Source organism: Panicum virgatum, chromosome 3N, assembly GCF_016808335.1.
Source record: "Panicum virgatum strain AP13 chromosome 3N, P.virgatum_v5, whole genome shotgun sequence".
In the NCBI taxonomy this organism is placed as follows: domain Eukaryota; kingdom Viridiplantae; phylum Streptophyta; class Magnoliopsida; order Poales; family Poaceae; genus Panicum; species Panicum virgatum.
The window spans coordinates 39,543,511-39,558,896 of NC_053147.1; the positions used below are offsets into that span (position 1 = coordinate 39,543,511).

The 15,386-nt window shown below is 41.9% G+C and overlaps 2 protein-coding genes across 6 annotated transcripts; both read right to left on the reverse strand.

Moving 5' to 3' along the window:
* Positions 1–1,373: 1,373 nt before the first annotated feature.
* LOC120665936 (putative MO25-like protein At5g47540) lies at positions 1,374–7,937 on the reverse strand. Its single transcript, XM_039945657.1, has 10 exons — positions 7,606–7,937; positions 3,800–3,967; positions 3,529–3,647; positions 3,292–3,366; positions 2,946–3,039; positions 2,646–2,705; positions 2,162–2,260; positions 1,925–1,969; positions 1,723–1,825; positions 1,374–1,646 (listed from the first exon to the last, which is right to left on the reverse strand). The coding sequence occupies exons 2-10, from the start codon at positions 3,965–3,967 to the stop codon at positions 1,588–1,590; spliced, it is 822 nt and encodes a 273-aa protein (XP_039801591.1). The 5' UTR covers positions 7,606–7,937; the 3' UTR covers positions 1,374–1,587.
* Positions 7,938–8,646: 709 nt separating this feature from the next.
* On the reverse strand, positions 8,647–15,066 carry LOC120665934 (putative pentatricopeptide repeat-containing protein At5g08310, mitochondrial). Of its 5 annotated transcripts, XR_005671455.1 has the most exons (4): positions 12,441–15,066; positions 12,272–12,302; positions 9,032–9,095; positions 8,647–8,786 (listed from the first exon to the last, which is right to left on the reverse strand). XR_005671455.1 is itself a non-coding variant. In XM_039945654.1 (3 exons), the coding sequence occupies exon 1, from the start codon at positions 14,946–14,948 to the stop codon at positions 12,453–12,455; it is 2,496 nt and encodes an 831-aa protein (XP_039801588.1). In that variant the 5' UTR covers positions 14,949–15,066; the 3' UTR covers positions 8,800–9,095; positions 12,272–12,302; positions 12,441–12,452. The 5 variants fall into 5 exon arrangements, 3 of the variants coding, with proteins under 3 accessions (XP_039801590.1, XP_039801588.1, XP_039801589.1); XR_005671456.1 differs by lacking the exon at positions 12,272–12,302; XM_039945654.1 differs by lacking the exon at positions 8,647–8,786 and having other exon boundaries at positions 8,800–9,095.
* Positions 15,067–15,386: the final 320 nt, after the last annotated feature.

Sequence of the window (15,386 nt, forward strand, 5' to 3'; positions counted from 1 at the left end):
AAAACCAAGGAGCATCAGCCGGGGACGCACCCATGGACCTTGCCGATGAAACCAGTGCGTAGGTCCATCCACCATCAGACCGCAAACCCAACATTGCCGACACCTCCAAGACGTCTAAAATGAGGGACCCCCCCCCCCCCCCCCCTCACAGAGCAAATCAAGGCGAATGAGGTCACCTAGATCGGCTAGGAGAAGCAAAATCCTCTTCACCACTTCATGCAACGAATGAGCTCCAAGACGCCATGCAGCGGACTCCTAAAACGAGGGAAACCATCCCCCCTCCCCATCCCCACCAAACTCACGGAGCAAATCAAGGTAATGAGCTCACCCAAATTTGCTCGGAGAAGCAAAATCCTCTCTGCCGCTTCATCGTCGCTAGCAATCGACATAAGAAACAAAATTCTCTCCACCGCTCCACTAACAGCAACCAACAGCAGAAGGAACACCATTATTCTCCGACGGATCAACAACACAGCCGACCCCCGGAACCCTAGCTCCACAATCGGACCTCGACGGCGAGCAAAAACCCAACCCTAGGCAGCCATCTACCTAAGCTATGTACTTCCGCACATCAATTCCGCAACCCACCTCCCTCTCCGCCGCCAAAACGGTCGATGGAGGGAGGCGGAATCATCACCAGAAGCAGTGTACGCCTTGCAGTTGCCCTCTCCTCTTCTCTCTAGGGTAGATGGGGAAAAGTGAAGTGCCTCACCTCCTCGTCATGGATGTCCCATTGCCATTCTGAGTTCTCGTAATCTAGACACATGCTGTTTTATGCTTATGTTCAATCATGTGTCTTGAGCCCAAACAGGGATCTGCCAGCTTCAAGAACTTGCGTCTTAGCTTAATCATATATAATTTCTTGGCTTAATAAGATAAAAATTAATAATATCCTAAACTCCTAATAAGCTCTTCTTTATTCTAGATTATTGTAGTGAATATTTCTCAAATCAAGATTATATATGTACATAGGACTGTTCTACAGCGAATGGCTTTGCCTATGCAATTTGGTTGGATGAGTATATTGTCCAATAAGTAGGTGTGGTGACGCGTGAGGGAGCAATATTGCCATATTGGTTGCCATTCTCTCACAAGAGTTTGCAACAGTGAACTTGTACTTCGTTCCAATGTTCAAATTTATTTCTTTGCAAACAACATGAATCGTGTAATTCACCAATTTGGAGCTTCTGGAGGAACTTTATCAAAAATATATATGTTGCTTGTGGGGTGGGAAGTAACTACATACACGTGAATCAAGTGTCAATTGCAAAAGAACAAGGTGGGTCCTATATATCATATTTTTGTACCCATACAAAGAGATTCCACATTGATTATCTAATAATCAAAATGGTTGTGCTGAATTACTAAGTTTCTGAATATGATGTATTTTTTTCTGATTCTTTTAAATTGACATTAATTAGTTAGTGAAATTTACTCATAACTTCATAGGTGAAGATGCATGTGGCGCATCATGTTCCTCGTGGCCCAAAATTAGGAAGGAAGAAACAACTTTGCATTAATTTAGTTTGTGATCTGACACCAACAAAAACAAACAACATAGGCTCATCCAATTCTCCAATTCTTCAGTTATAGCATCGAGATCTCTGCAACGACCTTAGCTTTGTCGTCCTCAAATTGTTGGTCCTCTAGTAAAACATGAGAAATTTATCTTAGTAACTTTTTAAATTGTGACTAATGAAATAATTATGGTATAGCTTTTACCTTTATCTAGGGAGAAGTCTCCTAAAAACCTAATAAGCTTGTTTTTGTTGGCGGACAGTATGCTGACAATCTCAGGTGGCTTGTCTTGATTGGCGGCAAACAGCTGGTTTGCAGGCAAACAGATGTTTAGTTACTTCTCTAATTGAAGAAAAATAAAGTTACGGTGTTTCTGGAAAGTTGGTTGAGGCATGGGATACTATACTTTGAAGACATGGAAAGCCTCGACTTGAATAGCCTTGCTTTGTTCCTGGTTGATATGAGTGTAGAAAATGCAAATCAGAGCACAGCATAAACATATTTCCATACATTAACATTTCTAACTGGAGAACACACATCAAGGGATATAGCACACGGAGTTAACACACAACAAAAGAACAATCTTTTTGTTGAGCAGCATAATGCATAAATACTTACGATGAAGAAACGACATCCATCTTACCCTTAGAAGGTTCATTAGAATTATCAGGTTCTCCTTTGAACTAACATAGCAAATCATCACAGGGCTGTTTGACCTATCCAAAAGAATGTCTCCCAGGAGCTGAAAGATGTAAAATGTGCATAGAACAAATCAGCTAATTATGTAACTAATTGTATAGAAATGATGAAGGTCCAAATTATGTAACTAATTGTATAGAGAAGGCCTTAGAATGTTTCAAAGAATCATTGTGCTAATAAGTGAATACAGTTCCATATGTGCAGAATCGCACAAAAACAACACAATGGCTTAGCTCATCACAGGATAAATCTCAAGTTGTCAACTCTTTAATTTCATATTAATGATGCATGAACTATTATTGTTATGTAGATCCCCATATCTCTGAGAGTGCTTCAAATATGCAAATTACCAGTTATGAATGTCTCATTGTTATACATGTATCTTGTGTTAACGCTGCATATTCAAGCAATCAGCTAGAAATATTTACCCAATCATAATTCCTGGAAAAGAACTCAGCAGCGCTTGATTTATGCCTTGTCAATAGTTCCTGTTACAAGTTAAGCAGAGACCAATTGGTATCACTTAAGCATCATATCAATATTTGATCTTTGAGTCTACTGTATTATCTGTCTATAGGGACGTGCAATAGATCAACGGTTTTACTGCACTAAATTCTCAAAATTGAAAATGCAGAACAAGACGAATAGACAAATGGTAAATGTATTATATGAATTTACTTAGCAAACTTGTCGCCTTTTTCTATTTGACATGTACACCACCTAGTCACCTTATAAGTCCTGAAGGCATCTGATGCTATGTTGAAGTCAGGAATTTGTATGTAATCAAAGAACTTCTTCATATGTTCAGAGTCTAATACATACCTAGAAAAATTTAAAACTGTGTTAGATTTCATAATAAGAATAATCTCCACCTGCCAAGTAGAGAGGTATTCATGAATGAAAATGATGATGTTTTGGATAAATAGAATAGATAATGGTACTAAAATAATATGTAGAATTTTATAATAATATCTTCAATGTTTTAGCCACATTAAAATAAGATTATTTTGGTAAATAAGTTTGTAGGGGCTGTTCTCTCTATTTTCAGATAACATTGGAAAATGATGGTAATACCGAGCAGCAACTTGGTGGCGTATGCAGTCCCTTAACATCGTGCTATAATGTATTGCAATCTCCATGTTTTCATATCTACATACATACAGGTGGAAATGTTATAAGAATCATTTTGCAACGAGGTCTTTGTGTATTAACGAGGTCATATCCACAAAACAACTTGCAACGAGGGTATGAAACATGAAGAAAGCTTGGAATAAATATGTGTGTGTATTAACTGGCTAACTAATTGCTTACCCAAACATTAGAATGTCCAAAAGGTCTTTGTTAGCTTCTAGGTAATCAGATGCAATAATCCTCGAATCTACCTTTTGCCTTTGTAAATTTGCAATAACTTGTGTAACATCCTTTTGAGTCTACACAAGCATAAGAATAATAATATCATCTAAATTCGTGTATATGATAAATAGCTACAGATATATGTCATGCTATTATGCATTGATCAAAATGGATACAAAGTAATAAGCAAGTTATTCGGCAAAGATAAACAAGGAATTCCTTGACATACTTCTAAGTCCAAATAGGGAAGGCAAACAATTAGTAGACGCAGGGTGTTGGTATTGTCTTCGAAGAATTCCTTGGTCAAATTTGTGCAAGCTTCAGTGACAGGATCTGCATCACCATTGCCATATAGGATGCACTTCATCTCCCTTATGCTTTTTCTTAGATCTGCCATCTGCAGGGCAATGCAACTTCAGATTTAAAAGCACAAGGTGTGGCTTAAAGTTTTAACAATATATGGTCTTACAAAATACGATTCGTATAGGTAGCTGGAACGTAGGGTCCCTAACGGGTAAGTTGCGAGAGCTAGTTGATGCAGCAATTAGGAGGCGTTTAAATATTCTATGCGTTCAGGAGACTAAATGGAAGGGCCAGAAGGCGAAGGAGGTTGAGGATACTGGCTTCAAGCTTTGGTACACAGGAGCAACTCCGGATAGGAATGGTGTAGACATCTTGATTGATAGGAGCCTTAAGGATGGAGTCGTAGAGGTTAGAAGGCAAGGCGACCGGATTATCCTAATCCGGTTGGTAGTTGGAGATTCAGTTTTGAATGTGATCAGTGCTTATGCCCCTCAGGTAGGCCTTAGGCACCAAGATGCAGTTCTGGGAAGATCTAGATAGCATGGTTAGTACCATGCCTACCAGCGAGAAACTCTTCATAGGAGGAGATCTCAACGGCCATGTGGGTGCGACTAATGTAGGGTTTGAGCGAGTGCACGGGGGTTTTGGGTATGGTAGCAGGAGTCAAGAGGGGGAGGATGTGTTGAACTTCGCGTTAGCCTACGACTTGTTGATAGCGAATACCGTGTTTAAGAAGAGGGAATCCCATCTTGTGACGTTTCGTAGTGGCACTCGAGCCAGATCGACTTTATCCTTACTAGGAGGGAGGATAGACGTGATTGCTTAGATTGTAAGGTGATACCTGGGGAGTGTATTGTCCCTCAACACAAGCTTGTGGTGGCGGACTTTCGTCTTCGGGTACGCGTCCACCGGGACAAACGTGCCAAGATTGCGAGAACAAAGTGGTGGAAGCTTAGAGGGGAAGCGGCACAAGCGTTTAAGGAAAGGATGCTAGGTGAGGGCCTTTGGAAAGAAGGAGAAGACGCAGATGACATGTGGCTAAAGATGGCAACATGTGTTCGGAAGGTGGCCTCAGAGGTGTTTGGCATGAGTAGGGGAGGCAAACAGGAGGGGAAAGACACCTGGTGGTGGAACGACGAGGTGCAAAGGGCTATTAAGGAGAAGAATGAGTGTTTCAAGCGCCTCCACCTTGACAAGAGTGCAGCCAACATCGAGGGCTATAAATTAGCGAAGAGGGTTGCAAAGGGAGTTGTGAGTGTAGCATAGGGTAAGGCGTATGATGACCTGTATCAGCGGCTAGGCACGAAAGAAGGGGAGAAGGACATTTATAGGATGGCTAGGATCCGCGAGCGGAAGACAAGGGGCATCAACCAAATCAAATGCATTAGGGATGGGACAGATCGACTGCTAGTGAAAGATGAGGAGATCATGGATAGATTGAGAGAGTACTTCGACAAGTTATTTAATGGGGAGAGTGAGAGCCCTACCCTTGAGTTAGATGACTCTTTTGACGATACCAACAGACGTTTTGTGAGGAGAATTCAGGAGGTAGAGATCGGGGAGGCTTTGAAGAGGATGAAGGGAGGTAAAGCGATGGGTCCTGATGGTATTCCCATTGAGGTGTGGAGATGCCTAGGAGATAGAGCAATAGTATGGTTAACTAAGCTTTTTAATCTCATTTTTCGGTCAAACAAGATGCCGGAAGAATGGAGAAGTATATTATTACCTATCTTCAAAAACAAGGGCGATGTTCAAAGTTGTACTAACTACTGTGAGATTAAGCTGATTAGCCATACGATAAAGCTTTGGGAGAGGGTTATCGAGCATCGCCTAAGAAGAGTGACAAGTGTGACCCAAAACCAATTTGGGTTCATGCCTGGAAGGCCAACCATGGAGGCGATTTTCTTAATACGACAATTGATGGAGAGATATAGGGAGCAGAAGAAGGACTTGCACATGGTCTTCATTGACCTTGAGAAGGCATATGACAAAGTACCGAGAAATGTCATGTGGTGGGCTTTGGAGAAGCACAAAGTCCCAACTAAGTACATTACCCTCATTAAAGATAGGTACAAGGATGCGACGACGTTTGTCCGGACATGTGATGGCAACACCACTGACTTTCCTATTAACATAGGCCTACACCAGAGGTCAGCATTGAGCCCTTATTTATTTGCTTTAGTGATGGATGAGGTCACAAGGGATATACAAGGTGAGATCCCTTAGTGTATGCTCTTTGCTGATGATGTGGTGATAGTTGACGAGAGTAGGGCAGGGGTTAATAGGAAGTTAGAGCTGTAGAGACGCACATTAGAGTCGAAAGGGTTCAGACTTAGTAGGACCAAGACCGAGTACATGATGTGCGATTTCAGCGCGACTAGGCATGAGGGGGGAGACGTTAGTTTAGATGGGCAAGTGGTGGTCCAGAAGGATACTTTTCGGTATTTAGGATCGGTGCTACAAAAGGATGGCAACATTGATGAAGATGTTAGGCATAGAATTTCAGCTGGCTGGTTGAAATGGCAGCAAGCTTCTGGCATTCTTTGTGATAAGATGGTGCCACAAAAGCTAAAAGGCAAATTCTATAAGACAGCAATTCGTCCGGCGATGTTATACGGTGCTGAATGTTGGCCTACAAAAAGGCGACATGTCCAACAACTGAGTATAGCAGAGATGCGGATGTTGCGGTGGTTTTGCGGGCACACAAGGAGAGATAGAGTCCGGAACCAAGTTATTCGGAATAGGGTCGGGGTGGCACCAATTGAGGAGAAACTTATCCAGCATCGGCTGAGATGGTTTGGACATGTCCAATGAAGGCCTCCTGAGGCGCCGGTGCGTAATGGGGTTCTTGAGCGGGTCGATAATGTAAAGAGGGATAGAGTTAGACCTAAAGTGACGTGGGATGAGTCGGTTAAGAGAGACCTTAAGGATTGGAATATCTCTAAAGAGATAGTTTTGGATAGGAGCGCTTGGAGACTAGCTATCAATGTGCCTGAACTTTGAACTTATTTCTTTCGGGTTTCATCTCTAGCCTACCCCAACTTGCTTGGGAAAAAAAGCTATGTTGTTGTTGTATGGTCTTACAAAATACGTGTAAGTAGAACAGGCATACAAATATATACTTTTTTGTCCAAGGAATTACACATCATTTATGATGTAGCACACTGAAACAAAATGCTTACAGCTTTCAATCATGCAAGAAAAAGTTCATTGGGACGAGAAAAATCCACCATCCCAAGTGAAGTACAATGAATAATTAACAATGGCATCTTGTTTCCATAGTAATATCGAATCTTGGGCCTCGACTTGTTATTTGTTATAGTAAAAACACTGATTGAGCATTTGATCACCCGCACTCTTAATGATTTCATGATTACTTGTTTGAACATATGTAAAGATCATATATTTAATCTCCAAGTAGATGATGTTTCAGTTAACAGATGTAACAACAGGATAACAAGTAGCAATTGCAATTTCTCCACCGCCATGAAAAATTGCATGAAATTGTGCCTCTTGGACAAGCTAGCCCAGGCAAACAAACACATACATAGAGGAAAGGAAGAATTACACTGAACAGAATACTTAGAACTCAATAAAGCAATGAAACCTACATCACAAACTAAATGTTCATAGAGAAAGGTAACATTTTAGCCCCTTCTACAATTTGTTTAGAAGAAAATTTGATTGAACAGAAAAGAGAGACATATAGGAACAGCTGATGAAATGACATACCACTTTTTGTTCACGCTTGGGGTCACGATTGTTGCTGTGAGCCTCTCAGTCTTGCAAAACATAACTAAGCAGGTCCCTTGAATGACGCACCACCTCCACTGGGCACCTCACCTTTGATCGGAACAGCCACCATCCCCTCCTTCCAGGCCCACTCCCCATCGCAGCTGCTGTAGTTGTAGCAATGGCGGCAGCAGCACAAGGCCACATGCACCCCATCATCTTCTCTAATTAAACTTCCCTTCTTTGATTTTGGTCTCCGGTGAGGCCCTCGCCAAAGGCGATGTCAGCCCCACCGGACCTTGTCAACGGCTATGATCCACACTAGTTTTCTGAATTTTTTTAATTCTTCGCCTATCCATGTATGCATGCTCTGCGCTTACTTTTTTTTAATCTCATCCACATCTTGTCAAGGATCAAACCAAAATTAGGGGTGAGACGAGGGAAATTTGACTACCTGGCTATTTTTTGGGGTTTGTTTGATTCTATTTTTGTCATGTTCCTATATCTGGTTTGTTTTTTCATATAATTTTGCATGCACATGTTTATGTGTGGCCATTGAATAGCATGTGCTTTAATATTATCTTTGTTACCGTCTACCTTTTTCCCATGCTTTTGCTACCATTTTGATAAGTTCATGTGACTTTTTTTTATTAGTTCTTGTAGTATCATTATGTTCTCCAGTTGTCACTCTTTGGCAGGAATTTTATTTCTTGCATGCTGCAGACAAAAGCAATCGTTAAAGTGTTGGTTCCTCTGGATATGTTAGATCTGAAATGTCATTGTACCTCGAACTGGATATTTTGCAAATGGCACAATGGATTCTACTAATCATCCCTATAGCTCAGCAATTAAGATGTCAGAATTAAATATCCAAAATTGTATCTTTCTTTCTTTTTTTTTTACATAAACCACCTTCCACACTAGCATGGGAATCATACGACCAATCAATCATCATAAAACCTGAATGAAATCAAATGAAACATGAAAGGACAAAAATAGGTGTATATCCCATTGTGCTTAATTTACCTAATAATTAAAAATAAAACACTATAGAAGCGCCCGATAGAACTTCACCTGCACAGTCCAGGTTCTTTTGCACCGCTGTCACCAAGCAGATGGTTCTTACCTTCTGCATTGCATCATCTTTCGGCTCATGGATATTTCAAGAAATTGAAACTGACCTGAATTATCAGAAACTCAGTCATAGTATCACAATCTTAACCAATGTTAACCAATGTTTTATCTTATTCAATGATAAACAAGCTAAGCCACTTACATATTCTTTATTAAAAAAAACACTTACATATCCTCTCCTCTTTTACTACAGCATGATTAAAGAAGCATATGGTATCTCTTTAACCTTGTGTATGCAATTTGACACGAGATCACATGCCCAACCCTCAAGATTACAATATGATGAGCATACCCTTAAAACATGGGATTTTTCATCTGTAATTATAGCCCACACAAAATGATGATCCACCATGTTCCTACAGAACAAATAAGTCTCAATCAACAACAGAAACATGCGAATCACCTGAAAATAATTGAAGAGGATTGCTTATTCAATCTAAACAGCTAATAAGAACTCGGAACCATTTATTTGTGGTCTTGTGAAATTAACTGCTTCCCAATTCATAATTGAAAACAATTAACAATGTTCTTATGAACTCTTACACAAAACAAGAACTGTGGCCAAGGCGATGGGAGACCATACTTGGGTAACAGATACAAGAGGTGCTCTGAGTTGGCATGGTCTTATGGAGTACATGGAGCTTTGGGATGCAATTTCAGAGTTTCATCTCAACATTTCAGAAGATCTACATCAATGGAAGTTTGAAAGCTCGGGTCTTTTCTCTTCAAGATCGGCCTATAGGGCCTTCTTTGTCGGCACCATCCAATTCGAGACACGGAAACGCTTGTGGAAGGCATGGGCTCCTAAAAATGCAAGACCTTCGTTTGGCTTGCTATTCATAACCGCTGTTGGACAACAGCTGATCGCTTGCAAAAAAAGAGGACTTCAACATCCAGATCATTGCCCTCTGCGACCAAGAAGATGAAACTGCCCAACATATCCTCACTTCTTGTGTGTTCGCCCGGCAATTCTGGTTCAGCATCTTGCAGCCCTTGAACCTGTCTAGTTTGGTGCCTACTCGACGAACTAAGTCCTTTTCAGAATGGTGGAGAAAGTCCTGGAGGAAAATGCTAAAACATCATAGGAAAGGTTTTAACTGTCTTGTCATACTTGGAGCATGGATCCTCTGGAAACATTGTTTCAACTCCTATGTATTAGATGGATCTGCTCCGAGTATTCAGACCGCTATACAGGCCTTCAAAGATGAATCTCACCTGTGGCTGGTAGGGGACACTAAAGGCCTTGCTGGTCTGGGGCTAGGGAGGGTACCCTAGTCATATTTATGAGCAAGTTTTTTGTTCCATGGTCAGGTCCTAGTTTTTACAGTTTTTCTAGTAACATTCTGTTCCTGTTCAAAACATTCCACTTCTCCCTATGATCCAAGGGGGGGAGATGGTTTTGTAATTGGGTCTTTTTCTTAATACAAAGATACGCAGCTCTCCTGCGTATTCGAGAAAAAAAACTCTTACTCCAACCCTATTTTTAGTGTGACTTTGTTATGACCAGGGTTCAGTACACCCGGAGGACGCCCATTAGTGGCTAGAAGCAGGCGCAGGGAGTTAGGGGCCTGGCCCATTTATTCATTTTATTTCTATATAAACAGATGCAAGACACTTGTGTTAATTAAGCAAGAGCAAACAAATTGCTCGGCTTCCTTTAGGGAGCCGGGAGTTTCCCAGAACCCTAGCCGCCCCTGTCTCCTTCCTCACGCGCGACCACGGCGCCCGAGAGCCGTCGAGCGCGTTTCCAGCTTCGACCTCCTCCCTCTCACTCCTACAGCCTACGATCACGACTCGGTACGGATCCAATCCCTATCAATCTGGTATCAGGGACCTCTTACTCGAACTTAATGGTGCTGGTCCATGGTTGGATGTCTACGTAGCCAAGAATTCTCAAAAAGCAAAAGCAATTTAACTGCCTACAACTCTACACTCCAAATAACAGATTATTTTGTTTCTTCATATAGTACAGACCCGAAAATACATTGACTTCCAAAAGAGAGTTGTCTACAAAGCATCATCTGATAGGCTTGTAGCTGATTCCAACCTTGAACCTTAAATAGAAAGATTTCAGATGGTTTATACCTCCAGCTTTCATGTTGGAACTTTATTTTAAACGTTAATCGCATTGATTGATGATTGCCAGTAAAATAGCATATTTCAGATTTCAAATTTTGATTTTAAATCCAGATCAATTAAGTCTGAAAGACGCAGTTTATTGCAGACCTATTATCCAAAACCTTTGTACGGGTTGCCAAACAAATTCTGAACCCTTCACTCCAGGTCCCCCTGCCTTATTTCAAAATGCATCTTCAACGCCCCCTCCGGATGCATAAGATTAAGCATTTCTCATTTACATTCCCTTAACCATGTATTATTAAACAACTGATAAAACTAAATAGAATTCCCAGTACTGGTTTGATGGTTGGTTGAATCATGATAATCTGACTCTGATATAGCATCAAAATAGCACTTCTCCATGGAACCCAGAAATACACAAAGAGGCAGCATCTGCCAAATATTTGCAGGACAAAGATAAAGAAATAATCATAAGGCACTGAAAAAGCTGTTCTGTCTGGGGTAACTAAAAAGTCTTAGTACTCTGCATTTAAGCAACCAGAAGAGAATGAATGAATACGTAGTATAGCTATTCTAACTGATATAGTACTCTGCATTTAAACAACCAGAAGAGAATGGATGAATACGTAGTACAGCTATTCTAACTGATACATGTTCATTACAGTTTGGATAAAAGCATCAAGGAACACGAAACAGCAAGCTGAATCATGATGAATTAAAAGGGGCACCATTCAAGTTTAATTACTTAAAACCAACTCAAGCTAAAGTAAAAGGGGCAGTACATTACATAGTATTTCAAAGCAGACATGGAATTCTCAGATATAATATGATGAAAACATGATATCTAGTCCAATCTAACTAGAATGTACCCATCAAATCGAGATACATGACCATGAAACCACCTATTTAGTATTTAGATATGTATATGTACCTATTTACATATTTGATAAAAACCATTTTTGTTAAGAAGTTAGAAGTATCTCTTTTTTTTTCTCAAATATGCATGACACCTGCGTATTACTGTATTAAGAGGTGAGAAGACCAAAACACACTAAGCCTAAGCCTCGAGATGGGGGTGATGCAGGCCTAATATTTGATGGTGTTTGTGGTCTGGTCCTAAAAATGTGTTTGGTTTTGTAATAGTCTTTTCTAGACCTGAACGTTTCACACTATGGTCCAAGGTGTGGAATGCATTTTGTATTTGGACCACTCTTTCTCTCTTAATACAAAGATACGCAGCTATCCTGTGTGTTCGAGAATAAGAAGACCAAAACACAACAGCACATGACCTTACCAAAATATCGACGAAGAATGACCAATGCAATCTTATAAAGTAAGCTCATCAGTAGTGAGGAAGAGGAAGAGGAAGAGGAGAGCATTCTCTTTACTACTCATTTCGTTGATAAAACAGAAGGAATGATGTCAGAAAAGTTTTTTTTTGGATTGAGCATACCTTGAAGAGTTGAAGGTCGATTAAGTAAAGTCTTCCCACATAAAGACGTTGCATGAAGCAACAACACGTGTAGACAAAAACAAAGTAAAATATGCACAAGTTGGAATCTCGAAGCTGACATAATAACTCTTTAGTTAGAGATAAACTTGAGAACATACAGAACCCATACCAGCAACAGATCTCATTTGCTTCCATCTTCATTGTGTATAGTTTGATCCCCTGAAACTAAATACTTATCTACAAGTATTTTGATATATGAAGACATCCTTCCATCTTTAGACAGCTCCTCAACTGCTTTATTTATAAAGCCTGTCATTTTCATATTATTACTGTGCACCACATCTTTTTCGAGAACTTCTTTTAAAAGATCACATCCTTTGCTGGCATGTCCATGTGATATCAAAAAATTTATGAAATGTAATAGGGAAAAAATATCTAAGTCATAACCTTTCGTCTTCATCTCTTCATAGTAGCTCAGTGCAGTCCCTATTCGATCACACTTGCACAATCCATTTACAAAAGCAGTATATGCTATGTCATTTGGAGCACAACTATTTTCCCTCATTTTGCACCACAAAACAATGGCTTCATCAGGTCTTCCAGCACTACAAAGTCCATCTATCAAGGTTGTATATGTAACAACTGTTGGTGGCTTCTCTTCATCACTCATTTTACTTAAGCAAGCGATTGCTTTGTCAATCCTGCCAGACTTGCTCCAAATATCAATCATAAGATTGTAGGTAACTACAGAAGGAAACAGACCCTTACTCAACATTTCTTCCATAATTTCTTGTGCCTCATTAAATTTACCTGATTTTCGGAATCCGTTTATCAAGATATTATGTGCTACCACATCAGGAAGATAATATTTGGATGAAATGTCACGGAAAAGCTCCAGCGCATTGTCTATCTCTCCAGTTTTACACATTCCATTCATGGCTGCAGAGTATGTGACAATGTCAGGAAGAAAACCCATTTTAAGCATTTCATCAAGAAATTGCAAGGCTTCTGTTATCCTGCCACTGAAGCAAAGCTGCTGCACCATCTCTGTGCAGCTCTTAATCCATGGTTTGTGCCCATTTGTCCGCATCTCCCTCAGTAAATCAATGGCAGCACTAGGATCTTTTCTTCTAGAAATGCCATAAAACAAAGAATTGTATGTGAACTCTGAGGGTTTCAAACCAATATCCTTCATTTTGTTGAACATGTCATATGCTTCATCAAGTCTATCTGAATTGCACAATTCAAGTATCAAATCATTAAACATCAAAAGCTTTCCCTTGCAACTGAGCCCAATCATTTCTTTGGTGAGAGCCAAGGCCAGATCCAGTTTCTTAAACTTACAAAGGCCACATACAACAATGTTCACCGAATCACAGTTCGGTTTAACACCTTCACTGATAACAAACAGATGCAAACCACCAGTGTTATCATTACTAACCCTTTGACCACCATGCACCATAGACCTGAGCAACTGATAAGCTGCTTCTATGTCTCCACTATTAACAAACCCTTCAAGAACTACGTTATATAATGAGACAACACTACCAGGATTCAGATGCTCTGCATTCCCATTGATGAATGGAAATACAGTAGTGAAATGTCCTTCACTACAGAATGTCTCAATTATCTTTTTGAGTAAACGGACATCAGGAACAACCCCGTTCCTCTTCATTTCCTCGAACAAGTGCACTGCCTTCCCGATCTTGTTTCCCTGACACAGACCCTCAATTAACACACTGTACATCGCCAAATCCACACGGAATCCATATCTGGCCATCTTGTCAAACATCTCCATGGCAATGTCGACCCTGCCCTGCTTGGAAAACCCATGGACCAGAACACTCAATGTCTTCTCACTTGGCATCATCCCCAGTGCCTCCATCCTCCCAACCAGCTCAACTGCGTTATCTACCTTCCCCCACTTGCTGAATGCCACAACAAGCAACGTCAGCACGTGTTCATCAACCCATCCCCTGTCGCTCATCCTCTGGAACACGGCATTTGCCTCGTCAGGACAGCCTGCGTTGCAATAGCACTGCAGGAGTGAAGTAAGCGTGTACCTGTCAACGCTCTCATCACCGCAGTTCGCTACCATCTCGCGCAACCTCGCCTTAACATCATCCGCGCGACCAGCCTTGGCGAGCGCGTAGAGGAGGCAGTTGTACGTGTATGAGTTCGGGGTGCAGCTAAGTGTAGTCCTTGCTGCATCAAAGATGCGGGCGGCAGTGTCGGGGAGGCCAGCGGCACCAAGGCGGCGTAGGAGAAACCCCAGTGCCCCGGGTGTCATGGGGCAGCGCGAGGAGACCGCGTCTCCAGCAAGGCGGTCAAGGTGTTTGCGCTGGTGTGGGGGCAGGAGGGATGCCATAGCGTTGAGGGAGTAGCAGGAGTGGCGGAAGCCCGGCTGTTTGGCAGCCCAGCGGAAGAAGTCGAGAGCATGACGCCAGGATGGAAGGCGGAGGATGACAGATTCCGCGGCGGGCGGCGAGAGATGCGCGGCGAGGCGGCGGAGGCGGACCGCATCGCGGGTGGAGCTCGGGCGGGAGAATTCGTCGAGCAGGTGGTGGGCGAGGAATGATGGGGAGGAGGGGGCGGGCGCGGACGGGGATGCGGCTGCTGCAGTGGTGTTGAAGGGCTGGAGCAGGGGGAGCGACGAGCGTGCGCGGCCGAGAGACATGGGAATGGCCGGCGTCGAGCTTGGCTGGCGTCTTGGGCGGTGGATTGGCGGCGAGAGCGGGGTAGCGGGGCGGGGCCCCGGTGCGGCTCTAGTTTGATTCGTGCAGCTGCAGCGCGTATGCGACAAGTCGACAAGTTAGGGACTCCGGGGGATGTTTTAAGAAAACCTAAATGTTAGAGAGCCCTCTTCGGTTTACCACTATTACCTTTATAGAAAATTTCTTATTTGACCCTTTTAAAATTACCTCCGCCTTTTTTGGCCTTTTTTTTAGATCTTCCTAATATGACCCAGAAAATTCAGTTTCTTCCTTTTATGACTGTTCCGTCAGTTATGTTAGAGTTTGCAGATAAAAACATGAGTCCCGCTGTCAGATTTTAGGTCAAGTGACCGAAATACCCCTGGTCTAGATTCGGGCAGTGGCTGTGGCCTCCTGAGTGG

Excerpts from the sequence above, each read along its gene's own strand:
- LOC120665934 (XM_039945656.1), bottom strand. The coding sequence starts at position 14,948 with ATGTCTCTCGGCCGCGCACGCTCGTCGCTCCCCCTGCTCCAGCCCTTC.
- LOC120665936 (XM_039945657.1), bottom strand. The coding sequence starts at position 3,967 with ATGGCAGATCTAAGAAAAAGCATAAGGGAGATGAAGTGCATCCTATAT. Across the intron at positions 3,040-3,291 it reads CGCCACCAAGTTGCTGCTCG|GTATGTATTAGACTCTGAAC; the intron begins GTATTACCATCA and ends AAATTTTTCTAG. Across the intron at positions 1,647-1,722 it reads AGACTTCTCCCTAGATAAAG|AGGACCAACAATTTGAGGAC; the intron begins GTAAAAGCTATA and ends ATGTTTTACTAG.